This window comes from Petaurus breviceps, unplaced genomic scaffold, assembly GCF_028583685.1.
Source record: "Petaurus breviceps papuanus isolate PSGF00001 unplaced genomic scaffold, PetGlider_PUasm1.0 174, whole genome shotgun sequence".
In the NCBI taxonomy this organism is placed as follows: Eukaryota; Metazoa; Chordata; class Mammalia; order Diprotodontia; family Petauridae; genus Petaurus; species Petaurus breviceps.
The window spans coordinates 181,402-205,897 of record NW_027185761.1 but is presented as its reverse complement, the minus strand read 5'-3'; the positions used below and the strand labels follow the sequence as shown (position 1 = coordinate 205,897).

The 24,496-nt window shown below is 37.7% G+C and overlaps 1 protein-coding gene across 1 annotated transcript in view; it reads right to left on the bottom strand.

Annotated features, from left to right (window-relative positions):
- The window catches only part of ABCA13 (ATP binding cassette subfamily A member 13), a 513,785-nt gene that overhangs the window by 406,082 nt on the left and 83,207 nt on the right, over positions 1 to 24,496 (bottom strand). Inside the window, exons 9-14 of the mRNA XM_069084494.1 lie at positions 21,441 to 21,605; positions 21,283 to 21,321; positions 19,162 to 19,361; positions 14,402 to 14,529; positions 12,379 to 12,479; positions 2,648 to 2,853 (exon numbers count right to left, since the gene is read on the bottom strand). Coding sequence (XP_068940595.1) covers positions 2,648 to 2,853; positions 12,379 to 12,479; positions 14,402 to 14,529; positions 19,162 to 19,361; positions 21,283 to 21,321; positions 21,441 to 21,605 — 839 coding nt within the window. The remainder of the gene's footprint in view (positions 1 to 2,647; positions 2,854 to 12,378; positions 12,480 to 14,401; positions 14,530 to 19,161; positions 19,362 to 21,282; positions 21,322 to 21,440; positions 21,606 to 24,496) is intronic.

Genomic DNA, 24,496 nt, shown 5'->3' with positions numbered 1-24,496 from the left:
TTTATGAACCCCCTAAAATGTATCTCTGTACCCCAGGTTTGGGAGTGTTGATCAGGAGGGCATTCCTTTGTTTACCTCAAGTAACCTTCAAATTGCATTTTCAGGTCAAGAGTAGAGACCTCGATGGGAGTTGTAAAAAAGAGATGAGTGGTTTTAGGAGACTGATTCACCAGGAATGTTCCTGAAAAATCATGGGACATTTGATCTATTTAATGAAATCAAATGTAAATCTAAAACTGATCATATTGTAACATTTCCCTTATTCAAGATGCCTAAAAATGTAACCTCAAAATGTCTTACATTAGAGTCATGTCTGAGGACATGGGGAGACTCTGCTGATTCAGATATCTCTAAGTTAGAAATTTAGGATATTCATAAATTCATAAAATTGCTTCTTACATTCTTGTCCCCAAAATATAGTCTAATATCCATATTTTGTCTTCTAAAACTCCACGTTCAATGGGAAATCCTGAGCAGTGGGGACAGGAAGAATTTGCCAAAAATCATTTTGCTATCCCTTCAAGACTGTGAAAAATATTATAAGGGATTTGTCTCTTAAAACTATGAAACTTGAGTTAGCTGGGTAGTAACTGGGCATTTATGTGCCTAAATTAAATAAATATGCTACAATTTCCTTATAGTCATGTGTTTTCCTTCTTTAGTTTCCATGTAGTAGGTACTGAGCAAATATTTAGTTTATGTAGAGCAGGGTTCTTAAGGTTTTCTTCCTTAGGCTTGTGCTTAGAATATGACTTCATCTAGGATGGATAGAGAGAATTTTTTCTGGTTACAGGAATAATTCTATGTGATTCGTATGTACTTCCTAATACATTTTAATTAGGGAAGAAATGAGCTGCCATTTAAGGTCCTACATAACGAAGTATAGTCCCTTGGAGAAGCAACATTCAACTGTATAGTAGGGGAAATGAAAGAATACTATACCTGAGGCCTAATGACTTCTAATATCACCATGGTAGACAAAGGACCAGTACAGAAATGTTAACCAAATCAATGCTACCATTACCTCTGGATATAGATTACCTTGTGCTTTCCATTCACCAACTTTGTAACTTCCCAGACCACATTGTCTTTCCCTGGCCACCTCTCCTCAACATATGTTGTCTCCCCCATTAAAATATAATCTCCCTGTGGGAAGATGGTAGAATAAGAGAGGAATACTGGGCTTTCCAAACTTCTCATACAAACAAGATTAAAGATCATTTCAAAGTGAATTTTGAGTGGCAAAAATAATTAAAAGTTGGGGGTAAAGCAGTTATCCTCTCAAGACAACTTGAGAAGACCTTAGGAAAGACCCCACCTCTCAGGGTGGAGGTTTAACCCAATTGAAGTGCAAATGCCTTCAGCTAGACCCTGCTGAATCAACAAACAAGAAGCCCTGGGAGGCAACTGGGAGGCAGCCTCAGCTTTAAGAACTTTCACCTCATGGACAGAGTGGGGATCAGACAGCTGAGTATGGGAAGATTGAAGGACCCTCTGTTGTCACTGGATGTCAGGCCCAGGTATGCTGACCAGACACAGTGTGGCTGTGGGCGAGGAAGAGAGAGCACAGGCCCACTGAGTATGGTAGAAGAGGGGCAGAGAGACTCTGCAGGCTGAGAGCACTGAAAGGAGAGCAGAGTCCCTGGTTTCAGTTCCAGGGCAGAGTGCCATGCTGAAGTTTGTAGCTGCAGGACAGACAGCAGGGGTCAAGAGTGCTTGCAGTGACAACATGGTTGGGGGTCCTAGCTATAGGTCAGAGGCATAGAGGAGTGCTGAGGTTGAGCCCCTAGACAGAGTTCAGAAAACAACCATATGAAAAACCTGAAACTTGAGGCATCATCCCCTACACCTCAGGACTAGAACTTGACTATAATAATAAGCTGCTAAAAAAATAAAATAATGAGTAAGCAAAGGAGAAAGAACCTGACTGTAGATAATTACTATGGGGATGGAGAACTAGGTTCATACTCAGAAGAAGAGAGTGAAGCTAAAAAAAAAGTCACCCCTATTTCAAAGAAAAATGGTAAATAACCACATGCCCCAAAAGAGTTTTTTGAAGAGTTTTAAAGGGACTTTTAAATCAAGTAAGAGAAATTAAGGAAAAGTTAGGGGAAAAAAGAGCATTAAGTAAACAGCGTGAAATGGAAATTCGTGGTTTCATATTGAATTCTCTTTCTATGTTGAGCTGTGTATGTGGAAATAACTCTCTTTTTTGTATTTTAGTACTTAAGTTCAAAATTAATAAACCTTTTTTAAAATAAATTTTTTAAAAGAATATAATCTCCCTGAGGGCAGGAATTATCATTTTTGTTTTTTTATCCAAATACTTAGCCATGCTTAGCTCATAGTAGGCACTTAAGAAAAGATTTTCATTCATTTATTTAGGATTTCTCTTAAAAGTGAAGAATTTGATGTCTGCTTACCACGTTGCCCAGCATATAGATTCTCCCAGGTTGGCAGTTAACAGACATACCTTAAAGAAAACCTGGGACCTTTGTACCATGGGTGCCTCTAAGACAAGAGGCATATTGTGATCTCTATCAAGCATAAATTTATATTATTCTGATTGAAGCATTTCTTAAAAATAAGGTTGTAATTATTTAGGCGTCCAATTCTGATTTTTTTTTTCATAACATGGTATACTTACAATGTGGAAATTATCTTTTCCTGGCAATAAACAAAGGAGATATCTTCCCCGGGTGATATCTGGGTACTCAATGACTGATACAACCAGGAACAAAGTTTTGTACTCTCTGCAAGTTGCTGTTCAATTTCTTGCCAGCCCAGAAAGTCTTCTGTTATTGCAATGGGCTGATTTATTCGTCCAAAGAGCACATCCTGAAAAATTCCATCCTTAATAGGAAAGAGAGAAAATCAGCTTGTGATAAGTAAGTAAATTAATACTCAACACCTTTGAAACTCAGTATCCTACTGTTCTTACTTAACATTACAGCTCAGCAGAACAAGGTGACTCATCAAAACTACAAAGTTCAAAGAACATAAAGACATCCCTTAATCCTGATGATAAATGTTTTAAGTCCATAATATTTCTTTTACTCTGCCCCTCTTCAAATTACTGTATTCAAAAACAAACATTACAATATATCAATGGAAAAAATCTGTAAGAAAGAAGACAAGAATTGCTTGAAAAGTCAAATCTTCTAAAACTAGGTCTTTCTTAATTTCTTATACTCTGAGATTAAATCCATTTTCATTAATAAATATTTATTGAGGGGCGGCCAGGTAGCACAGCGAGTAAGAGCACTGGCTCCAGTGTTGAGAAGACCTGGAGATCGAATCCTGGGCTGAGACACTTAGCACCCACCCAGAAACACCTAGCCGTGTAACCTTGAGCAAGTTACTTAACCCCGATTGCTTAGGGGTGGCCAGGTGGCTCAGCGATTAAGAGCACTGGCTCCAGTGTCAGGATGACCTGGATCAAATCTGGGCTCAGATACTCAGCACCACACCCAGAAATAACTGGCCGCGTAACCTTGAGCAAGTTACTTAACCCCAATTGCTTTTAAAAAATTAAATAAATAAATAAATATTTATTGAGCACCTACAAAATGGGACTTTGTTTGACTTTGGGAATAAAGGACAGGTATGAGATATAGGGAGAAGGTGTGTAATCATACCACTGTTGTTCATTGGTCATCCTTTGTTTCCAAAGAGGATCGATGACATTATAGGTGATGGCTTGACTTGAACATGAAAATTGGATTGAATTGAGGCAGAATTACACAAAGTCATTAGTTTCACTCTCCCTTCCAAAGGCATCAAAGCCCAGTGTCAGGACAAAAGTCATGATGACTGGCAATGGCCCAGGATGCAGTGGGTGACCTTGGTATCTTCAGTATCTGACCAAGCTCTAAGTGCTCCACAGTAACTACTTCAGCCAACTTCATGGCCTTTAGAACAAATTGTTCTCACTCACCTATTCAACCACGGGAAGTCTTCACATGCTTGGGATAGACAGTCCCTTAACTCATGGATGGGTTTGAGGCCTATTGGTTATCATCAACCTGGCTTAGCCCATCTGCCAAGACAGTTTTACCAGGGTGTGGCTGCTGCACATGCTACATACAGTTTCTTGGAGCCATAGGTGAGAGCTAAGTGCCAGGTAGTCACCAAAGGTGGATGAGCAGCCCTGAAAAGGGCTCAACAAGCCCTCACACCAGATGCGCTTGTCCTTCCTGACATGGACACCCATAACTAGGGAAAGGTAACCATAACTCTGTCCAATGCAACAAAATTTAAAGGATGTTGAAAATGCTTGCGATCCTTCTACATCTTTTCAACAACTGAGATTAGCAAACTTTTTTTGACTGGACTGTAATTTCACTAGTTTAGGAAATTCCTTGGCAAATCAGCACTTTCTCTGTAACTTATATAGAGTTAAGAGTTGCCTGGGGCACTGAGAGATTAAGTCACTTGCCCAGGAATGTATAATTAATATATATCAGAAACAGGACTTGTACCCAGATTTTCCTGTATTGGAGGCCAGATCTGTATTCATGAAACCATACTCAGTTCACTATTGGCAAAAATAATTATCTTAAATAGGCAATTACCAGATGATGATAAGTTTCCTTACTCATGACCAATATACCCCCACATGAGCTGCTCTGTAGCTCTCCCCCTCTGACTTCCCTCCCTAGCAAGTGAATTGCTCCAGGTCTCAAAGTGACTAGTTTACGGGTCGTCATTTATCTCTAGAGCTAAAAGGATCCTTGAAGGTAATTTAATACAATCTCCTAATTTCCACTGGTGAGGAAACTGACACTTGGAGAGGTTAAGTGACTTTCCCAAAATCAAACAGGTTAATAAGTATTATGTAGAATTAGAACCAAGGATTTCCTAATCCCAAATCCATTATTCTATATACTATACCATCCCACCTCCAAAAATATGTATGTAAAAAGAGTCAGGAAGCGGACCCAGGCCCTCATCTTCTCAGTCTTTCACTATGTAAAACCTTCTATCACGGTCTTGCTAAGTATGGAAATGAGCAGCACAGACAATAAATGCTATTAATTCAGAGCAGAGAGCGATCACTGAGGATTGGGATAATTAAGGAAAGTTTTACCTGAGGAGGAGTCACAAACTGGGCACCAAGGGAAGAGTAGACCTCAGACAAGCAAAGCCAAATGAGGAGTACTCTCAAGGCAGTGAGGTGGGAAAGCACACGATGTATCAAGGAGCAACGGTCAAGTCAATTCTTCCAGGGTAGGATCACAATAGAGACAGGTTTGAAGAGACAGAAATTAGAGAATTTTTTGAGCTCAAGCCTAGAGAATGACTGGTTCAACTCCACTCTGACTGAAAAGGACCATCTTATAGATAAGGAAATGGAGGCCCAGAGAAGGTGCATAGTTTGGGACAAAATTGTGGAGATGAAGGACCTTTAATGTTAGACAAAGCCTCATATGCCAAGGACTTAAACCTGGACATTCTCCCAATGCTTTCATTTTCCCCCAAAGTAGAATATACAACTCTTCCTCCCTTGAACAATCAAGAATTTATTAAACAGTGCTAAGTACTGAGGATATAAAAATGAAATATTTTCTGCCTTCATGAAGTTTACATTTTGTTGGGGAAGACAGAGTGTGTGTGGGGGTGGAGGGTGGGGGGGCAAAAAAACCACACATATACATATATGTGTATATATAAAAATCTTTGAAAAAAGAAAAAGGGAAACAAATTTTTTGATGCTGGAATATACATAGATAATTGCTATCAATGTAAAGTAAGACTATAGTGTGGGTTTAAGATCCAAGGCAAACAGGGTGAAGGGATTTGCCTAGCGTTACACAGTTAGTAAGTGTCTGAGGCCAGATTTGAATTAAAGAAGATGAGTTTTCCTGACTTCAAGTTCAGCATTCCATCTATTGCACTACCTAGTTGTCCCATGTGTGTATCTACATATACATACATGTATTATGTATACACACAAGCATATATATACATATACATATATACATATATCATATACAAAATAAATACAAAGTGGTTGGGGTGGGAAAGAGGTATTACTAGCCATATTTCAGGTAGGAAATGATGAATACCTTAGGTCTAATTTATAATAATGGCAGTGAGAATGGAAAGATTTGAGAGGCCTTCCTAGTACCTGACTGGATATGAGAAAATAGGAAAAGAGTAGAACCTAATCCCATAGCTTCAGGCTTAGGTGATTGATGATAACATTAATAGCAATGGGAATTCCTGATTAAAAATATATTCTGGGAAGCCAAGTGGGAGCAATGATGAATTTGTTAAGGCTTTAGATGATTGCTATACATTTTTTAAAATAATGTAATTTTTGTTTAAGACTGCTTCGCTAAGCAAGACATCCAAATAGAGTTGTCTAATAGACAACTGGAGATGTAAAACTGAAGCTCAGAGAAGAGGTTAAGGATGTAGATTGGGGATGGGGAAATGAGAAGAGGGGAGATATCCGCACAGAGGTTATAGTTGAAGCCTTGAGTTATAGATGAGATTACCAAGGTAAAAGAGAACAAAGTACCAAAGCTTGAGTCCTAGTAGATGACTTCATTCAGGGACTGAGAGAGACAGACAAAAAAAGAAGCAACTTAAGAAGTAGAAGGAAAACAAGTATGGCATAATATAACTTTAGGGAGGAAAGAATTTCACGAAAGAACTGTCCTTGGTGTTAACAGCACTGAGAGATCAAAAAGAATGATGATTAAGAAAGGCCACCAGATCTGGAGTTTCAGAGTTATTGATAACTTGTAGAAATCAGTGCCAGTGAAGTAATAAAAGTTACATTGTTTGGAATGCCTTGCCATTTCTAGACCTCTGTACTGCCACCATACCAACATGTGCTTACTTTGAAATTCCTTCAATTCATTTATACCACCTTCTATCCATTCTTACCACTGTCATTCACCAATAACAGAAAAATGGAAGAGACCTTAGAAATTATATAGCCCAATTCCTCATTTTACAAATGAGGACAATTAAGTCCCAATTATAAGAAAGTAGTGTCATGGGGCGGCTAGGTGGCGCAGTGAGTAAAGCTCTGGCCCCGGAGTCAGGAGGACCTGAGTTCGGTTCCAGCCTCAGACACTTACCACACACACACACACAAAAAAAAAAAAAAAAAAAAAAAAAAAACGCCCCATTAAAACTTGGGGAATTTTTTTAAACAAATTTCCCCCAAAAAAAAAAAAAAAAAAAAAAAAGTAGTGTCAGAATGGGATTTGAGCCCAAGTCTTCTGACTCTAATTCCATTTTTCCCCTGGTATTCTAAGATGCTGTCCCATTTTCTTTTATTTTTTAAGTTTATTTTAGACTCAAACACCAGAACACAAATACAGAACAGAGAAAAGAAACAAAAATATATCATAAATTTAAATACCTGAACTTAAATACAAAGTAAGAAAGGGGAGAAAGTATGTTACATGAATAACAGAACATGAGAGGATTCAAAATATGTAACAATGAATTTTCATTTCAAGAAAGCTTGTATGATAAATACTACACATTATATTCAGAGCTATCCATCTTTTCTTTGTTTCCTTGTAAGTTTTCTTTTGTTCTCTGCTGTGTACTTTTTTACTTTGTTCTTTTTTTCCCCTCTCCTACCCAACCTCCCAGAAGGCTACAATTAAGTGTGGACATATTTCTCTATAGCTATGGATATATACATATATACATATATACATAGACATATACTTTCCCAAACAAATTCTGCTCCTGATCTTTGTTTTTATGTTTGCGCATATCTCTTGTTTTCTATCCCTCCTGTCTCCTCTACTTTACTTCTACCCACTACTTTGCCCTCCTATTACTTGCCTAATGCCCTCCAAGGATCCCTCCTCTATCCTCCCATTCCCACTGATCTAAACACCATTCTATATCCCCCCCTTATGCCTATTCCCTCACCCTACCCTCTAAAGATCCCTCCTTTGTCCTCTCTCCTCTCCCTATCCCCCTACCAGAACTACCAGTCGTCCTCCCTCATCTAATTCCTCTGTATCAATTCTTCCTCTTGTACCTCATTTGTATTAAATAATTACTCTTTTTAGCTATTCCTAAATGGTTTTACTTTTTAAATTCATATCATACTCAGGTTTACCCCAATCTTTCTTATGAGTTGCCAAATTATTAATAAGATTCTTAGACATACATTTTGCATTTTATATATGTAAAGAGTATATGGTTTGTCCTTACTGAATCCCTTATAATCAGTCTTTGGTATGTACCTTATGTTTCTCTTGGCTCTTGTATGTCAAATCTATTAAGTTCAGGTTTGTTTGGTTTTTTTTAACAAAGTCTTGAAAGTCTGACAGTTGATCAAATGTTCTTTTTTTTCCACTCAGGATTATGCTTAACTTTGCTGGGTATGATATTTTTGGCCAGAGCCCCAGTTCTTTTGCTCTTTGATATATAATGTTCCAAGACCTGTGGTCCCTTCATGTCTCCATGGCTAGGTCTTGTGCAATACTAATTGTGGCACCATCATATTTAAATTGTTTTATTCTTGTAGCTGTTAATATTCTATCCTTGAGCTGGGGGTTTTGAAATTTGACTATGACATTCCTATGAGTTTTCCTCATAGGATCTCTTTTAAGTGTTGACAGATGGATTCTTTCTATTTCTACTTTCCCCCTTGTTCTAATGCTTCAGGACAATTTTCTTTGATTATATGTTGTATTACTGAATCAGTACTCTTTTTTATCATAGTTTTCAAATAATCTGATTATTTTTATATTTTTTCTTCTTGATCTATTCTCCAAATCTGTTGTTTTTCTTAGATGTTTTACTTTCTCTTCTATTTTTTCATTATTCATATTTGGTTTAATTACTTTTTGATCTCTTATAACACTAGGTTCACTTTGTCCAATTCTAATTTTCAACGTGTCATTTTCTTCCTTAAGATTCTGAACCTTCTCTTCTAATTGGTTGACTTTCATAATCTTCTTGTTTATCTTGGGTTATTCTCTATTTTTTTTCAAGTTTCTCCTCCATCTCTGTCATTGTATTTTAAAATTCTTTTTAATGATCTTCCATGAATTCTCTTTGGACAGGTGACCATTTGACATTACTCTTTGGGGTTTTCTGGACTTCAATATCCTCCTCCGAAGATGAACCTCAGTCTTCTCTATTCCCATAATAGCTTTCTATGGTTGGATTCTTTCTCCTTTGTCTGTACATTTTTAGTAGTAACAGCTTAATTTTTGTAATCACCTCTAGCCCTGGGGTATGGGAGATGATGCCTCTTGGCCCAGATCTTCAGTTCTCCCCTCTAGCCTGGAAACAAAGCCAAACCTCCAATCTCCTGTAAGTGCCCACAGCCAGGGGCTTTCTGCCCTACTGCTTCTGCACTAACAGGGCATGTGCTGGTTCTTTCTTGCTTCACCACTCTTCATGGTACAGCTGGGTCTGGGGTTCCCTGTCAGCAGAAGTTCCCTCTATCTTCCTGCTTTTAGACACCCAACTCCCCTCGCTATCCCAGGGGAAAAGTTCCTGTGGCTGGAGCTGAGATAGCCTCTAAACCAACTAACCCCATGGCTTGCCACTTGTTGTTTAAGAGGCTCACCTGTTGTTAAAGGGGACCATAGCCTGGAGGTGTTTACTCTTCACGGGGACCAAATCTTGTACTGGGATTTTTCTTCTGATCTTCTCAACTTGTCCCAGGAAGACCCCTGTTGTGCCCCCATTCTTATTTATTTTTACTGCATTTTGTTTCCCCTAAGGTGCTATTTTATCTCATTTGTGGGGGAACATCTTGAGAGCTTGGAATTTTCTGACCTACTCTGTCATCTTCCCAGAATCCTCTTCTTGCCCTCCTTTTTTAATGACTTCTGCACTTGACTCACAATTTTCTTCTCCATGCCAAATTCTTCTTCTCAGTGCCTTCAATATTCACACCAGAGTCCCTTCTAACATTCAGGTCTTAGTATATCAATTACCTCCATGCCTATAGACCCCATTCCCTCTCACTTTTATCTACTCACTGGGGATTTGGAAGTTCATTCCTTAGACATCACAATTTCTTGTAACTGTTCTTTCTAGGAGAGGCTTGCAGAGTAATAATCAAAAGACAAAACTGGCCTTAATTTCCCCAATTGTTGTATCAGAGACTGTATCACAGATAAAACAAATGATAGTTAAGGTCTCTCCCAGTTCTAAAGTTCTATGATTTTTGCTTTCAAACTATGAAATTCCTCTCTCTGACCACAGTCTCCTCTATCGATCCCACACCATTATTTCTATTGAATCTACTTGCTGTCTTCATTATGATTAGTTCCTGTGCTTCCCCTATTCTTTAAATCCATTATTTCCCATCCAGGGTTCACTTTTTCCTATTTTAATTCAGCTTCCTTTTCCTCATGTGTTAAGTGGGGGTAGGGAGAAGATATAAGTGATTCATGAATTTCTCCCCAGCTCTAAATCCCCATATCCTGGACATGTCATTCCCTATGCCCATAACACCCTCCCCCATAACCACTGCTTGAAATTTAATTCCACTTATTCCTACAAGCTGAATTGCTACTGAGATAAGAGACTATGTCCTAGAAATCAACTTTTTCATCACTAAAATTCCCACCCTGGAGCCCTATTATCCTGATTGGTAAGTTGTTCTTCTTGAGACCCACAAATTCTAGGCAGGCTCACTTCACTACACTCCCTGATCATTTTCTACCAGACACAATGGAACCTTTTGTCTACCCTTTTCCACCCCTACCTTCCAGTTCTGTATACACTAATCAAGTTAACCCTGCTATTGTCACTGGAAAGGTTGTTTCTGCCTATTCTCCTATGGCTTCATTCGGTACCTTTCCAAATGACAATACTCATCCTTAACCACCATTTTCCTGTATGTGTTATTCCTTCTCCCCTCACTAAACCATAATCTCTTTGAGGGCCTGAACTGACTTCACTTTTATATTCAACCTCCAATCTTAGCACAGTGCTTGGCACAAAGTAACCAATTAACTTTTTTCCATTAATCCATTCATTCATAAACATCCTTCAGGATCCAGCTCAAATACCACCTCCTCCATGAAGGCTTTATTGATCCATTCAATTAGCTGTCACCTTCCTCAATTCCCACACAGCACTTTGAATCTCCCTTCTCTGTCTGAGTTCTGTTTATATTTCCATGTATTACATAAAGTAGGTTCTTAATAAATGGTTATTAAGCATTAAATAAATAAAATTTATTACAGTTACTTTTTAACTTTCTATGCACATACTGAGAAATTTTCTTTACACCTTAAGAACGTGCCTTTTTACTCATGATGGAAAATGCCATCCACATCCAAAGAAGGAACTATGGAGTCTGAATGCGATCGAAGCATACTCTTTGCTCCCTTTTTTGTTGTGTTTTCATTCCTCCCATTCATTCTGCTTCTTCTATACAACATGACTAATGTGAAAATATGTTTAAGGGGCGGCCAGGTGGCTCAGCAAGTAAGAGCACCGGCTCCAGTGTCGGGATGACCTGGATCAAATCCGGGCTTAGATACTCAGCACCACAACCAGTAATCACTGGCCATGTAACCTTGAGCAAGTTACTTAACCCCAATTGCTTAAAAAAAAAAAAGAAAATATGTTTAATAGGAATGTATATGTAGAGCTTATATTGGATTGTATGGCATCTTGGGAAGGGGGGAGGGAAGGGAGGTGGATTAAATTTCAAATTTATGGAAGTGAACATTGAAAACTAAAAATTAATTAATTTTTTTAAACAAAGAATATATCTTCTTCATCTTGGTGGCACAACAGAAAGAGCCCTGACCTCAGTTGCTGCTTCTGTAAAATGAAAGGGTTGGACTAGAAAACTCCAAAAGTCCCTTCCAGTTTTTATTCTCTGACCATATGCATATATGTATTAACAATTCGTTTAATCCCCAAAATGAGATAATGAGTCAGTACATCTTCCAAGATCTCAATGGTGGGGACAATACTTACAGCCTCTTTGACTGAATGGAGTAAGTTGTATAAAAAGATTGTCTCATTGGAAGAATGAGAGTGTCCCCTTAATTGGGTTAGTATTTTCATGACTTTGAAGTTCTCCAAAAGAGTAAAGTTCTCTTCAGAAACAAAAGGTACATCTTGGCTTGTGTAAGGGTAATTCTTTGTCAGCATCTAAAATATTAATAAGAGGACAGAGAAAATCAGAAAACTCAGAAACCCTTTTCATAATGATCATCCCAATGGTGGTCATAAAAACATAAATTTTCAAAATAAAAGTTTAAAGTGAAAACCAAAAGGACTTCCAAAAGCTGTCCACTATCCTATGCCTTTAACAAATACTACTTATAGTAAGAACATGCCTGAATATTTCATGAGTCCCTCGTAGGTTTTATGTAAATGTTTAATTTAAAATCCTTCACTATGGCTTACCTGTTTTAAATCCCTGAAGAATGCATCCATTTCCAGTTGCAATGAGCTCAAGTCATCCGTTTCAGAAAATGGAGCCAATCTTTCCAGTTTACTTAGAACTTCTATAAGATTGTACATATGTATACAAGAGAATTTATTAAAGTTCACATATCTTTCAAATGTATCAATATGCTAAACTTCTTAACCTGAACATTTTTTTATGTTTACCCATACACTTTATAACTATTACTCAATAAGAAAAAGCCAATAAATGCAATTATTATTAATACAATAAGTATCTTTTAGACTGCCTAGAGCCTGGGAAAGATGTTGCAAGCAACAAGAAAGTGTAAAATGAGGGAACTCCCTAATTCTGAGTGTTAGTGCCCATAACCTACATCTGGAAAGACATTCCTGAATGGTCTTTTTCTGTTCCTAAAAGTGAACTAACCAAAGTTCTATTGGGCAAAGGAGGGTAAAGGCAGTGATCACTGCAGCCTGATTACTTGCATCAGTACAAGTTGAAGAGACAATATTTGTTTTTCTTAATTTGAGCTGATAGGCCTAAACTGCAGCCAAGTAAAAGAATAAAGGAATGTAGGACTATAGCACTCTCAACTTGGCTGAGCAGTTTCATTTTCCTTTTCAAAGACCACTGACAGGCACCTAAATTAAAATAATTCTAAATCCTACTTCTCTGATACCATGAATACATTGGATTACATATTTTAGATCCAGCATTGAAACAGAATGTTGATACTAGCCAGGTGAAATTTAATATGAATAAATACAAAAAACCAAATACACACAGACGTGGCTAAGAAAGTCACCAATTAAAAAAAACTTGGGGATTCTAGAGGATGACCATGTTAACATGAAATAAAATCAAAACACGAAGTCAAAAGAGTGAATGCAATATTAGATGACATTAATACTACTTCCCAGAGCAAGGAAGATGATAAACTCAATATACTACCCACTGCTTCAATGATATCTGCAGTGCTTGAACATACTAGAATATGTCCAGAAAAAAGCAACAAGAGGGTAAAGAAATTCAAAGGCTTGGCATCGGAAACTGATTGAAGGAAATGAGATGGTATAACCTAGAAAAAGAGAAGGCTAAGAGAATACAATGACAGGCTTGAAATATTTGAAGAATTGCTTTGTGGAAAAGATATCAGACTAGAAGACAGAACTAGGAACTAGGCAACTAGAGATAAATTCAAAATAATTGAAAACTAATAATTAGTATCCAAAATGGAAGGGATGCTTTCTGGAGAGGGAGGAGGAAGGCATTATGGGAGGTTGTTAGTGAGAACTAGAAAACCATTTTGCAGGGTTGATGTAGAGGATATTTCTGTTTAGACATGGGTGGGATTTGGTCATCTCTGAAGTCTCTTCTTTTTCTGTAGTCTTATAATTCTTTATTCTCTATTGTTCTCTCCCACTTTCTTTACTTTGGTGTTAACTGTGACTCAAATTTCCATGGAAGTAAACTATCTTCGTGGATATTATTGCCCAGGAACCACAGCTCTTCTGTGATACAAACACCAACAGCACCAACTATCTTTGCTAAATCTAGCTCACAAATCCTTCTCTTGAGGAACACTCCCCCTTCAAAAAGGGGAGGGAGTTGACAATACCATGTAGGCTATCTGTAAAATAACAATTCTTGTCCCTACTGCAGAGCCTAGGCTTGCCAGTGTATAATAGAGACTTTTATATTAAAATCTACTGCTACCACCAATATGACAGTCACAGAACCACTCTCATCATTGTCTTTTTGTATATTCTTTTGCAACAAAAGTGGACAGCATGAATTGTGATATTAGGTATTGGGCCCCAGTTTTATAAACTCTGGATGATCCAGAAAGTATCACAAAAATGAATAAATATAAACATATCAGAAAATTTAATTATTTCCCAGATTGACAATGTTATCAGTCAATTCCATTCTCCCTTATTAATCAATCTCCTATTTGCTTCTTCATTGATTTCATGTCAGCTATTAGTGAGTGTGTGGCACGCAACAGATAAGTTTTACCTCGGATGAAATGTAAATTCTTGATGATCACATTTCTGAGAGCTCCATTTACCAGAAGCAATCTTTTCACAGTTGGCCAATGAGGCAGATTTTGAAGAATGGTCTGAAATTTTGCCAGATACACTAATCTGGAGGCAAAAACATTATAAAACACAATGGAAATCAGTTCAACATGTCACTTATGTAAGTGAAAAACAACTTCAAGGAACATATTCATTCACCATTTTGGGAGTTTATTCACATATTAAAAACTAAAATCATCATTCATTTTCTGTCTTGAGTTCAGGAAAGTGTGTCTGACAAATTCCTTTGGTCTGAGAGCAGATTCTGGTGGCATACAAGGGAGAAGCATTCAGCAGAGATTCTTAGACCAAGGGTATTGGGGGCAATAAAGGGACACTGGTAGGCCTGCAGCATCAAAGGTACAATCCACATTGTTACCACACATATATTTCTATGCTGTTACTCAAGTCAAGATACTCTGTCTCCTGATTCTGTACCTTTTCCTTGGCCGTCACCCCTACTTAGAATGTTCTCCTTCCTTACCTCCTCCTCCTGACTTTCCAGCCTTCCTTCAAGGCTCTCCTAAAATCCAAACTTCTATAACAAGCTTTGTTCACTTTCAGGAAACTTCCAACAATTTACACCATAAATATGCTCCTTTCACATAGCTGTTTGCATGTTTTCTCTCTAGTAGAAGAGGAGTTCCTTGAAAGCAAAGATAACTCTGGAATGTATTAAGTCCTTTATGAAAGTTTGTTGACTATTTAATGGGATAAATTTGGTATCACTTTAGGTGTCCTTTGTGCATCCCATATTCCTTTAATTAAAATCAAGAAATGAAACCATTTCTTATTAAAACAAAACCAGAAACCTCCAGCAAAAGTGAAAGACAAAAACTAAAAATTGCTATATTGAATTTGCTCAAGAAAGCTGAGCTCCCTGGTACAGATCAGATTATTTATTACAGCTACCAGATTAGGAGAGGTTAAGAATGAAATATAAAGTCAGCAAATTCCCAGGAACCTGTCATTTCATCCCTTGGGTCAAATATTGAATCTCTCAAGTGAAAAGTGACACAAAGATCATGGAGACAAACCCTGTTACAAATTTGAGTAGCAAAGTTCTCTTTACAATATCCCCCTAACATTTGCTCATCCACATAACGAGGTTTGTTTTTCTTTTTAATTTCCTAAGGCAGTCATTCTACTTTGAGATAGTGTTAATTATTAGGAAAATTTTTCCCTGTGTCTCAAGATGAAATTCCTATATGTTCCCCACCCATCGCTCTAGTTCTGCCCTCTAGTGGCAAGCAAAGCCTTATTACTATTTCCCGTCACAATCCTTCAGATATCTGAAAGCAGACATCTTATCACCCCTAAGTCTTCTCTTCACCTTCATGGAAATTCTTAGTTACTCCAAGAGGTCTTTTTTCTATCCCGGCTTCAGGTCTCACTGCTCTGGTCACTTTTCTATGGACATGCTGCCCCTTGTCAGGGATCTTTCTAAAAGCAGATACCCACCACCAACAAAACCCAGGAGCATAGAACGAGAAATTCCACTTAAGCTAACTGCAGACAATAGAAAATACTTGGGAGTCTACCTGGCAAGACAAACACAGGAACTACAGGAACACAATAAGCAAATACTTCAGGGCCTTCTCTAGTGTTCTAGAGAACTTCCTCAGATCTGAGCTACCATGACTTGTCAGTTCCTGCCTGCTATCCTGATACTAGACCACACTTTCACCTATTTCTGCCTCCTGCAAATCTGGTTTCCTCAGCCTCAGAAGCCTTAACCATCTGCTATAAGGTCCAGAGGAGGATTTGAACAGTCAAATATTCTGACTCCCTCAAAAGATGCATCTTCAATGATTCTCTGCCTGGACTCATTTCTCAGTGACTAACAAAAACCCACTCCATCATACACTCCTGATCCCAGTGATTCTAAAGCCTACCGTCATCATACAAATTATTGCACATGCCCCACAGTCCACTTCCTTGCTTCCATTCCCTACAACCCTAGCCCCAAAATGTTCTACTACAGATCTAAGTAACCCTTTTGCAGTGCTCTCTGGAATTCCTGTTCCATGGTTAACAAACTTACTTTCATATTAAACCTTTTCTTTACCACTCCTCTTACTGAGACTTGGATGACACTTAGTGACATAGCATATATATCCAAGTTTTTCAGTAACAATTGAACTCATATTCTCCCCAACTGGGCCCAAGGTGTGGAGGAAGAGGTTGGAATATTCACAGATTCCCTTTGTCACTTCCACACTCCTATGACAAGCATTCAGTAGCACTTCCTGTGGTAGCTGGATCCAGGATACTATCCTTCCTCTCTCAATAATTTTGATGCCTGACTCACAGTCTTTCCTTCTAACTCAAAACCCTAATCTAAGGGATTTACACATACACATTGATACTCCCTCAAATACCCCAATTTCCTAGTTCTTCAATCTACTCAATTCTTATGACCTACCCTTCCACTCTACAGTTAGACAGAGATGGTCATATCTTTGATCATGACATTACTTACAAGTGTTCTTCCACATTCATGAGCTTTGACATACCTTTATTTAATCATCATTTCTTTATCATTCCATCTTTCCCTCTGTATCAGGACCTCAACTCTGTTTCTTAACTTCCCAATGACTAGTAATCTATCCTTTACTCAATTTATTCCCAGGTCATTACCTTTGACAGGATATGTTATCTTTCCTTTCATATATTGACCCCTTGATAAATCATTCCATCTTAACACTATTTTCTGCACTCAATTCCTTACTCTCTTATCCTATTACCAATAATGTCTTGCCAAGCCCTAATCTTGAATTATTCCCACCATTTGATGCTTTACCCCCTGTTTGCTTCTGCTAATGAAAGGAGCTGGAAGAAATTTAAAAACTGTGCTGACTGACTTCACTACAAATTCATATTCCATAATCCCAGCTAGGTCCTCTCTGAAGCAAGACAATACTTTCAAATTTTGCCTAATTAATTCACTCTCCTACTCACCATAACAGTTACACCAAACTTTTTTATCCCTCCTGAAACCTGCCATGACACCTCCTTCCAACTGTCCTCTTAGTTGAGGACCATGTATTCACTGGAAAAACTTGAGGCCATTTACCAAAAATCCCCCTTTTCTCCCCTCCTTCTCCTCTTCTCACATGATTCAAACATCTTCCACTATCTGTTCCTTCACTCTTTTCTCACAAAAGATATTCCTACTCATTTCTATCCCATTCTATTCTAGCTTCACTGGTGCATTGTTTCCTGTATTATCTCTGTTCTAATTAATCACTCATCTCTCCCTATCTACTGACTGCTTCTCTACTTTCTACAAACACACCCACATTTCCCCCATCTTTAAAAAAATCCTCACTTGATCCCACTATCCCTTCCAACAATTTTCCTATATCTTTCCTCCCTTTCATGACTGAACTCTCTGAGAAAACCATCTATAATGTTCAACTGTCTTAGCCAAAAGACCCTATATTACCTTTCCAGTCCTGTTATACTTTATTGCTCTCCACATATTCTGGGATACAGCAATACCAGCCCTCTTGTTATTCTTCATACATGATGCTTTACCTCCCAATATAATGCTTTTTCATTGGCTCCCCCATTCCTGGAATTTTCTTTCTCCTCATCTCTGCCTCCTTCTTCCTTAGTGTTCTTTGAGACTCAGCTTAAATCCCACTTCCTGCAGGGGACTTTCCTAATCTCCCTCATTGCTACAGCATTTCTTCTGAGATTACCTCCCATTAACACAGTGTGTATCTTTTATTACATAGTTGTTTGTATGTTATGTCCCCCATTAGAATGTAAGATCCTTGAGGGCAGGGACCCTGCTTTTGCTTTTCCTTGTAACCCCAGTGCCTGGAACCTAATTAGCATTTAATCAATGTTGGCTGGCTGAGAATGGTTCACCACACCACATGAAGAGCCATTGATGGAACTTGATCTAGTCTGGCAAGGAGAAGACTTTGGGGGATATAATAACTGTATTCAACTCTTTAAAGGGCTTTCATGGAGGAAGAACTAGAGTTATTCTCTCTGGCTCCAGAGGGCAGAACTGTGAGCAACGAATGCAAGTCTGAAGAGACAAATGCAGTATTTGTGTAATGAAGGGCCCCCTAATTGCTAAAGTTATTCAAAAATAAAATAGGCTGTATCTGTTGGTGATAAATGACAATGAATTTGAGTCCTTGAAGTCCAGTAAGAAGTAAACTACCTGCTGAGGGGGATGATGCAAAAGGGACTTTGTGTCAGGTATGGGTTAAACTAAATAACACCCATGAGAATTATCAACAGATTGACTGCAAAGTGACATTTTTTTGCCATAGCAACTCTCAATGGTGATCTATTGCCAAGGGTTATAATCAAAGGAAGGAGTACCCATGCTGATGAAATCACAGCTCCTAGACATACTGAAATAGCCACAAAAAATAATGACAACTGAAATGAACATTTAAAACATTCTCATGGAGATACCTTAAGATAGTGATGTTGCTGTTAGCTCCCCTACAGTCATAATCTCTATTGAATTAGAATTATCAAAATAACAAATATTCAATTACAAATAATACCAACAATGGCTCTTGATAAAAGCCTGAGATAGGACAGTGTAAACAGAGGTAAATGAGTGGCTGTATTGCACAGTACCCATTTCTAATGGGATTATCATGCTGTCAAATCAAATGTCCTCTAGTCTATACTCAATTGTGAAACATGACAAATTTGCTTTACATCTTTGGAGATTGCAGGTAGTTTGGGTGGGATTCTGGTCCCAAACTGTCATCCAGGAGATGAATCATGGTGTGCAGGACTGATGTCACTTTCCATGACTCACTGTCTTCAGGGTATTGCTCTCTGAAAGCCACTAGACTTTGTTCCATTCCAGTAAGAATCTTCTGAACCACACTTCCATTTAACCATTGCTGAATCACCTGAAAATTAAAAAAAAAAAGATAACAATTCTTTAAAATGAGATATATCTGGGTTTTTTTTAACTTCTCTGGTCTTTTAGAGAACTCAATAATAATGACGAGAGGTTTTAAGTTCATAGAAAAATTAACTTTGAGAGGCAACGAGGTGTAGTGAATGACTTGCCAGACTTGGAGTCAAAAATACCTGGTTTCAAAATGAGTTTCTTACATTTATTGGCCCGGTGACCCTGGGCAAGTCATTTTATTTCATCTTAGCATCCGTTTTATCATCCATAAAATGAGGATAACAAATATCTGTAGTACTTACCTCACAGGACTATTATGAGGATCAAAATGTGATAAGGTTCATAAAGAAAACTTTAAAGCACCACATGAATATCAGTTATTATTATTTCATTTTTATTAAGCTAGTCAACAATTATTTCTTAAATGCTTACTCTGTCATGGGCACAATTCAAAAGACTTGGGGATACAAAGAGAGGTAAAAATAGCCCCTTCCTTCACGGAGCCCATGTTTTAATGGAGGAGACAACAGGCAAAGAGTTTTTAAAATCTCATATGGCGTACATGTTAGCTAAAATTACGAAGCTAGACTTATCTTTTATATATATATACCTATATATTCATATATAGGTCTATTTCTCTACATACTTAGATTTAGCATATGTGAAATAGTATCAACAATTGTTTATTGAGCACATACTATGTGTTTCATCCTGTACATCTGGAGGGGAAATGCATGATGGGAATTTTTTGAACCAGACTAGTGATTTCTTTGGTATCAGGAACTTTCCAAGAGGAACTAATCTGCCAATACGGCTTAACACCTACTCTGCAACTTAGTCTTAGAGTTGTCTGGGGCACTTAAATTTTAAGTAATTTGTCCATGGTCACAGAGTCAGTATGTGTATAAACTGAACTTAAAGCCAAGTTTCAATCCACTGCATCATGCTGCCTCTAAAATTTGCATTGAATTATTTTAAATATTGTCCATTTAAACATAAATCTCTTCATCCCAAGACCTGCCCTTATCCCTATCGTGCCATAGAATGATAGGGATGCTGCGTTCTGAAAGGTTAAGTCTGTGGAACTTAAGTATGACCCACAAAGCCAGGTCAACTCTGAGTGTGTCTCTTGTTCAAAGACAGCTGGAGTGTGTCTCTTGTTCAAAGACAAGCCAAACTTAGTTCATAGAGGTTAATTATAACAAGGATTGCTCCCAGATCATGGATATTTGGTGCCGCAACAATTTGTAATGCCATCTACTAAGATATATAGAGATTTCAACTTTCATTGGTAGATAAAACCTGCACACCAACAAAATTGCTTATTTTTTTTTGCAAAATTAAATATGAGTTGGGATTAACTGGGCAATGCAACTTAGACTTCTTGTTCTTGTTCTACTGAATAGATAAAGATAGTTTAAAAGGTATAAAACCCCAATTGTTCACTCTTTGCAAACTAAATCTATCTAGGGTCTAAATTGAAAATCTTTGTCCTATCTTTTGTCTACCAAATTGATAGAATTGTGAATTAATTAACAATGGGTTAAATAATATCAGCTTTTCACCAAAAACAAATGAATTGATTTTACAAAAAAATATATCTCAAGCTTTAGCAAAATCTATAAATTTTCAATGCTTTCTCAAGTAAATATATTTAGCCTCCCACAACCCCCAACAAAGGGAAGGGTAAGGGAAGAGAATAAACATTTATATAGCACCTACTATGTGCCAAGCACTTTGTGACGTGCTTTTTACAAATATTTCATTTGATCCTCACAGCAACTCTGAAAGGTAGATTCTATTACTATCCCCAGTTTACTGTGAGGAAACTGAGAGGTTTCAATGACTCCCATAGAGTCACATATATAGTAAGTGTCTGAAGATAGGTTTAAATTCAGATCTTCCTGACTCTGTACTGTCTTCAATGCACCATCATCCATCTCTGAAACTGACAACTGAGAAACAGCAACAGAGAAAGTTAATAGATTGTGAGTGAATCAAGTTTGATTTGAAACATACCTAATGGGGAAAAAGTATGATCCAGAAAGAATGACCCTGATCTATAGAATAATACCTGTTTGTAGATTTGGAGCCAGTTGACCGAATGGACAAGATAGTCTTTGACTTCTGACCACTGGATGTTACAGTTTCCATGATTATAGTTGTTGTCAACTTCAACTTCTGATGTGTTGTACAAGGCTGAACATATAAACTGCTCCAGTGAGCTGTCTGTGGGAATCTGGCAATGACGACAAGATATGTTTTAGAAGAGGGTTTTTTTTTCTTCTAAATGACACTGTTTTATAAATAATACCTCATCTGTGTAAAATCAAGAACTCTACAAATAACTGGTTAGTGAAGGTAAGCACCAGGGGTCATGTATCTTACTGACTCTTCCTGATTGTTTACATTGTAAGGAATTATTTAAATGGCTGCTTCAAAAAAAAAAAACAAAAGGAAAACGCTCTTTCAATTTTTCTCATTATGCCAAAAGGAATAAGAGAGTGCTGTTTTACAAGGGCAAGCACAGGAAGATGGTGCTATTCAAGGTACTCATCCATGCCTTGCCTATAGGAAAAGAGACTGATTTCTGTTGCTATTTTTGTCCTTGGAAAATAAAGTCTGTCAGCTCATGCACACATTATTTTCTTTCTCTGTTTTGCTAAGATCAAAGAATAACCCAGTCTGAAGAGTTCAAATGTAGATTTGAAGCCAAAAATGTCAATAAACCTCCACCAAACAAATATGTTTTTTCCTTCCAAAAGGGAACCAAAAAATTTGACTTCTCTAAGCCTGCATATTACAAGATTATGTTTTGATTATAATTGACCAACTTCTCCTATTACATGGATTAGGGGGAAGAGTTCTACTTTCATCTTTAATTCAACTCAATTCAACAAACAGTAAAAGCTGACTTTACAATGTATTGACCTAAGCCAGAAAACACAGCTGAAAAAGGTCACCATCTCTGCCCTTAAGGAACTTTGTAGGAAGGATACCGAATGAAAATAATAATTATTATAATTATGATACACATTTTTAAATTATTGTCTCTGATGAAGAGATGGCTCTTCTTCTTAGCAAGGTCAACCCTTCTCTACGTAACATTAATCACATCTCCCTTGTCTTCTCCAGCAGATTGCTCCCCAAATCACGCCCTCTAATCTTCAAACTTTATCTATTGGTTCCTTTCCTACTGCAGTCAGAAATTCCCAATTCTCCTCCATCCTTAAAAAACCTTTCCTAGCCCTACCATCTCCACTAGCTATCATCCCATATCTCTTTTTTCTCAATCTCCTAGGTAAGCATGCCTCCATTTCCTCTCCCTCCATCCCTCTCTAACATAATAACCCAACTAAGACTTCTTGCTCCAAAGTAACCAGTGATTGCTTAAATGCCATCTGTCACTTCTTCTAGATGGTCTCTTCTCAATCTTCATTTTTCTTGACCTTTATGAAGCATTTGACACTGTTTACTATCCTTTCCTCTTGAATACTATCACTTATCTGGGTTTTCATGTTACTGCTCTCTCTTGATTTTTCTCCTAGTCACCTACTCCTCATTCTCTCTTGCTTGATCATGATCTCATATCACACATATCACTCATTGTGAATATGCCCTCTTCTCTTATTACTCAAAAATCTCTCATTTCATGAGGTTACCAGCTCCCACAGGTATAAATTATCCTATTTATGCAAATGGAACCCAAATTTATATACTCAACATTAGTCTCCATTGGGAGTTTCATTTCCAGCAAATGTGGCTCCCCAACTGATAACTAGACATTTTTAAATGGATGTCCCAAAGGCAACTCCAACTCAACATGTCCAACAGAGAATTCTTAAATGTTTACTTTGCATATACATCTACATATACTTAACATCTCCCTTGATAGAATTTAAGTTCCTTAATGGCAGAGACTGTTTCAATTCTGACTTTGTATTACCAGCACTCCTATCACAGTGCCTGGAATATATTATATATGCCTGATATTATGCTATTTCATCTATTATATATACCTGATGACTGCAAACTGCTTGACTGAAGTGTAATTAAGCAGAACAATGTGAAGGCAATGAAGCAGAATTCCCAAGAGATTCAAGAAGGGAGGGATCACTTCTATGAAAGACAGGGTACAGAGTGAGGATTAGTGAAAGTCTCATGTGAGAAGTAGCACCTATGCTAAGCCTTGATGTCAGAGAGAAATTTTACTAGACAGGAGTGAGGGATGAAGAATGTCATTCCACACACAGGGAATGGATGGCTTGTACAAAGGTCAAGAAGTAGGAGAGGGCAGGATGAGACAAAGCACAACAAAAGTTATCCTACTTAGCTATAGTGTAGAAATACACTATGAGGAGTATAACAAAAAAAGACTTGAACAGTAGGTATAACAGATTATGCAGTGACTTAGAACTATAAATTTAGAGTGAGACAAGACCCTATGAATTAGCTGACCCAAATCTTTCACTTTACAGCGAGGAAACTGATGCCCAAAGCAGGCAGAATACTGAATCCAATCCGACAGCCTTTTCCTAACTGCCTGCTTCATTCTAACCACTGTGCTAGGTGTTAGGACAATAAAGACACAAGTAAACAGTCTCTGCCCTCCAGAAGCTCATATTCTATTACAGAAATGTCAAACACACAGACCACATTACTCCCAAATGTGCTCAAACTAGATTAATATGTAGTTCTCATCTGAGTCAAATGTACTGATATAGTAGTTTTAAAAAAAAAAAAAGGAAAGGCATACATATATGTGGTTTTCTAAGTCAGTACATGGCCAGAAGGGATCCTGATATATGGCTTTGTTGGCCCTTGTTTCTATTTGAGCTGGATACCACTGTTTTATTAGACAGAGGAAGGATATGATATATTTACAAGTAAGACTAAAATAAGGAATTCTGAGGAGGGAGAGAGCACTAATAATTGGGGAGAAGGAAGGCTTCCCAGAGGAGGTGGCACTGGAAATAAATCTTAAAAGAGAGATGAAGAGGAGGTGATCCCATGCTCAAGAAATAGCTTTTGTGAATTGCAGGAAGGTAGAAGATATTGCAGAATTAGGGAAAAGCTGGTAGTCCATCAGTATTGGCTTTGTCTATTAGAATGTCTACCTAAAGGAGATTA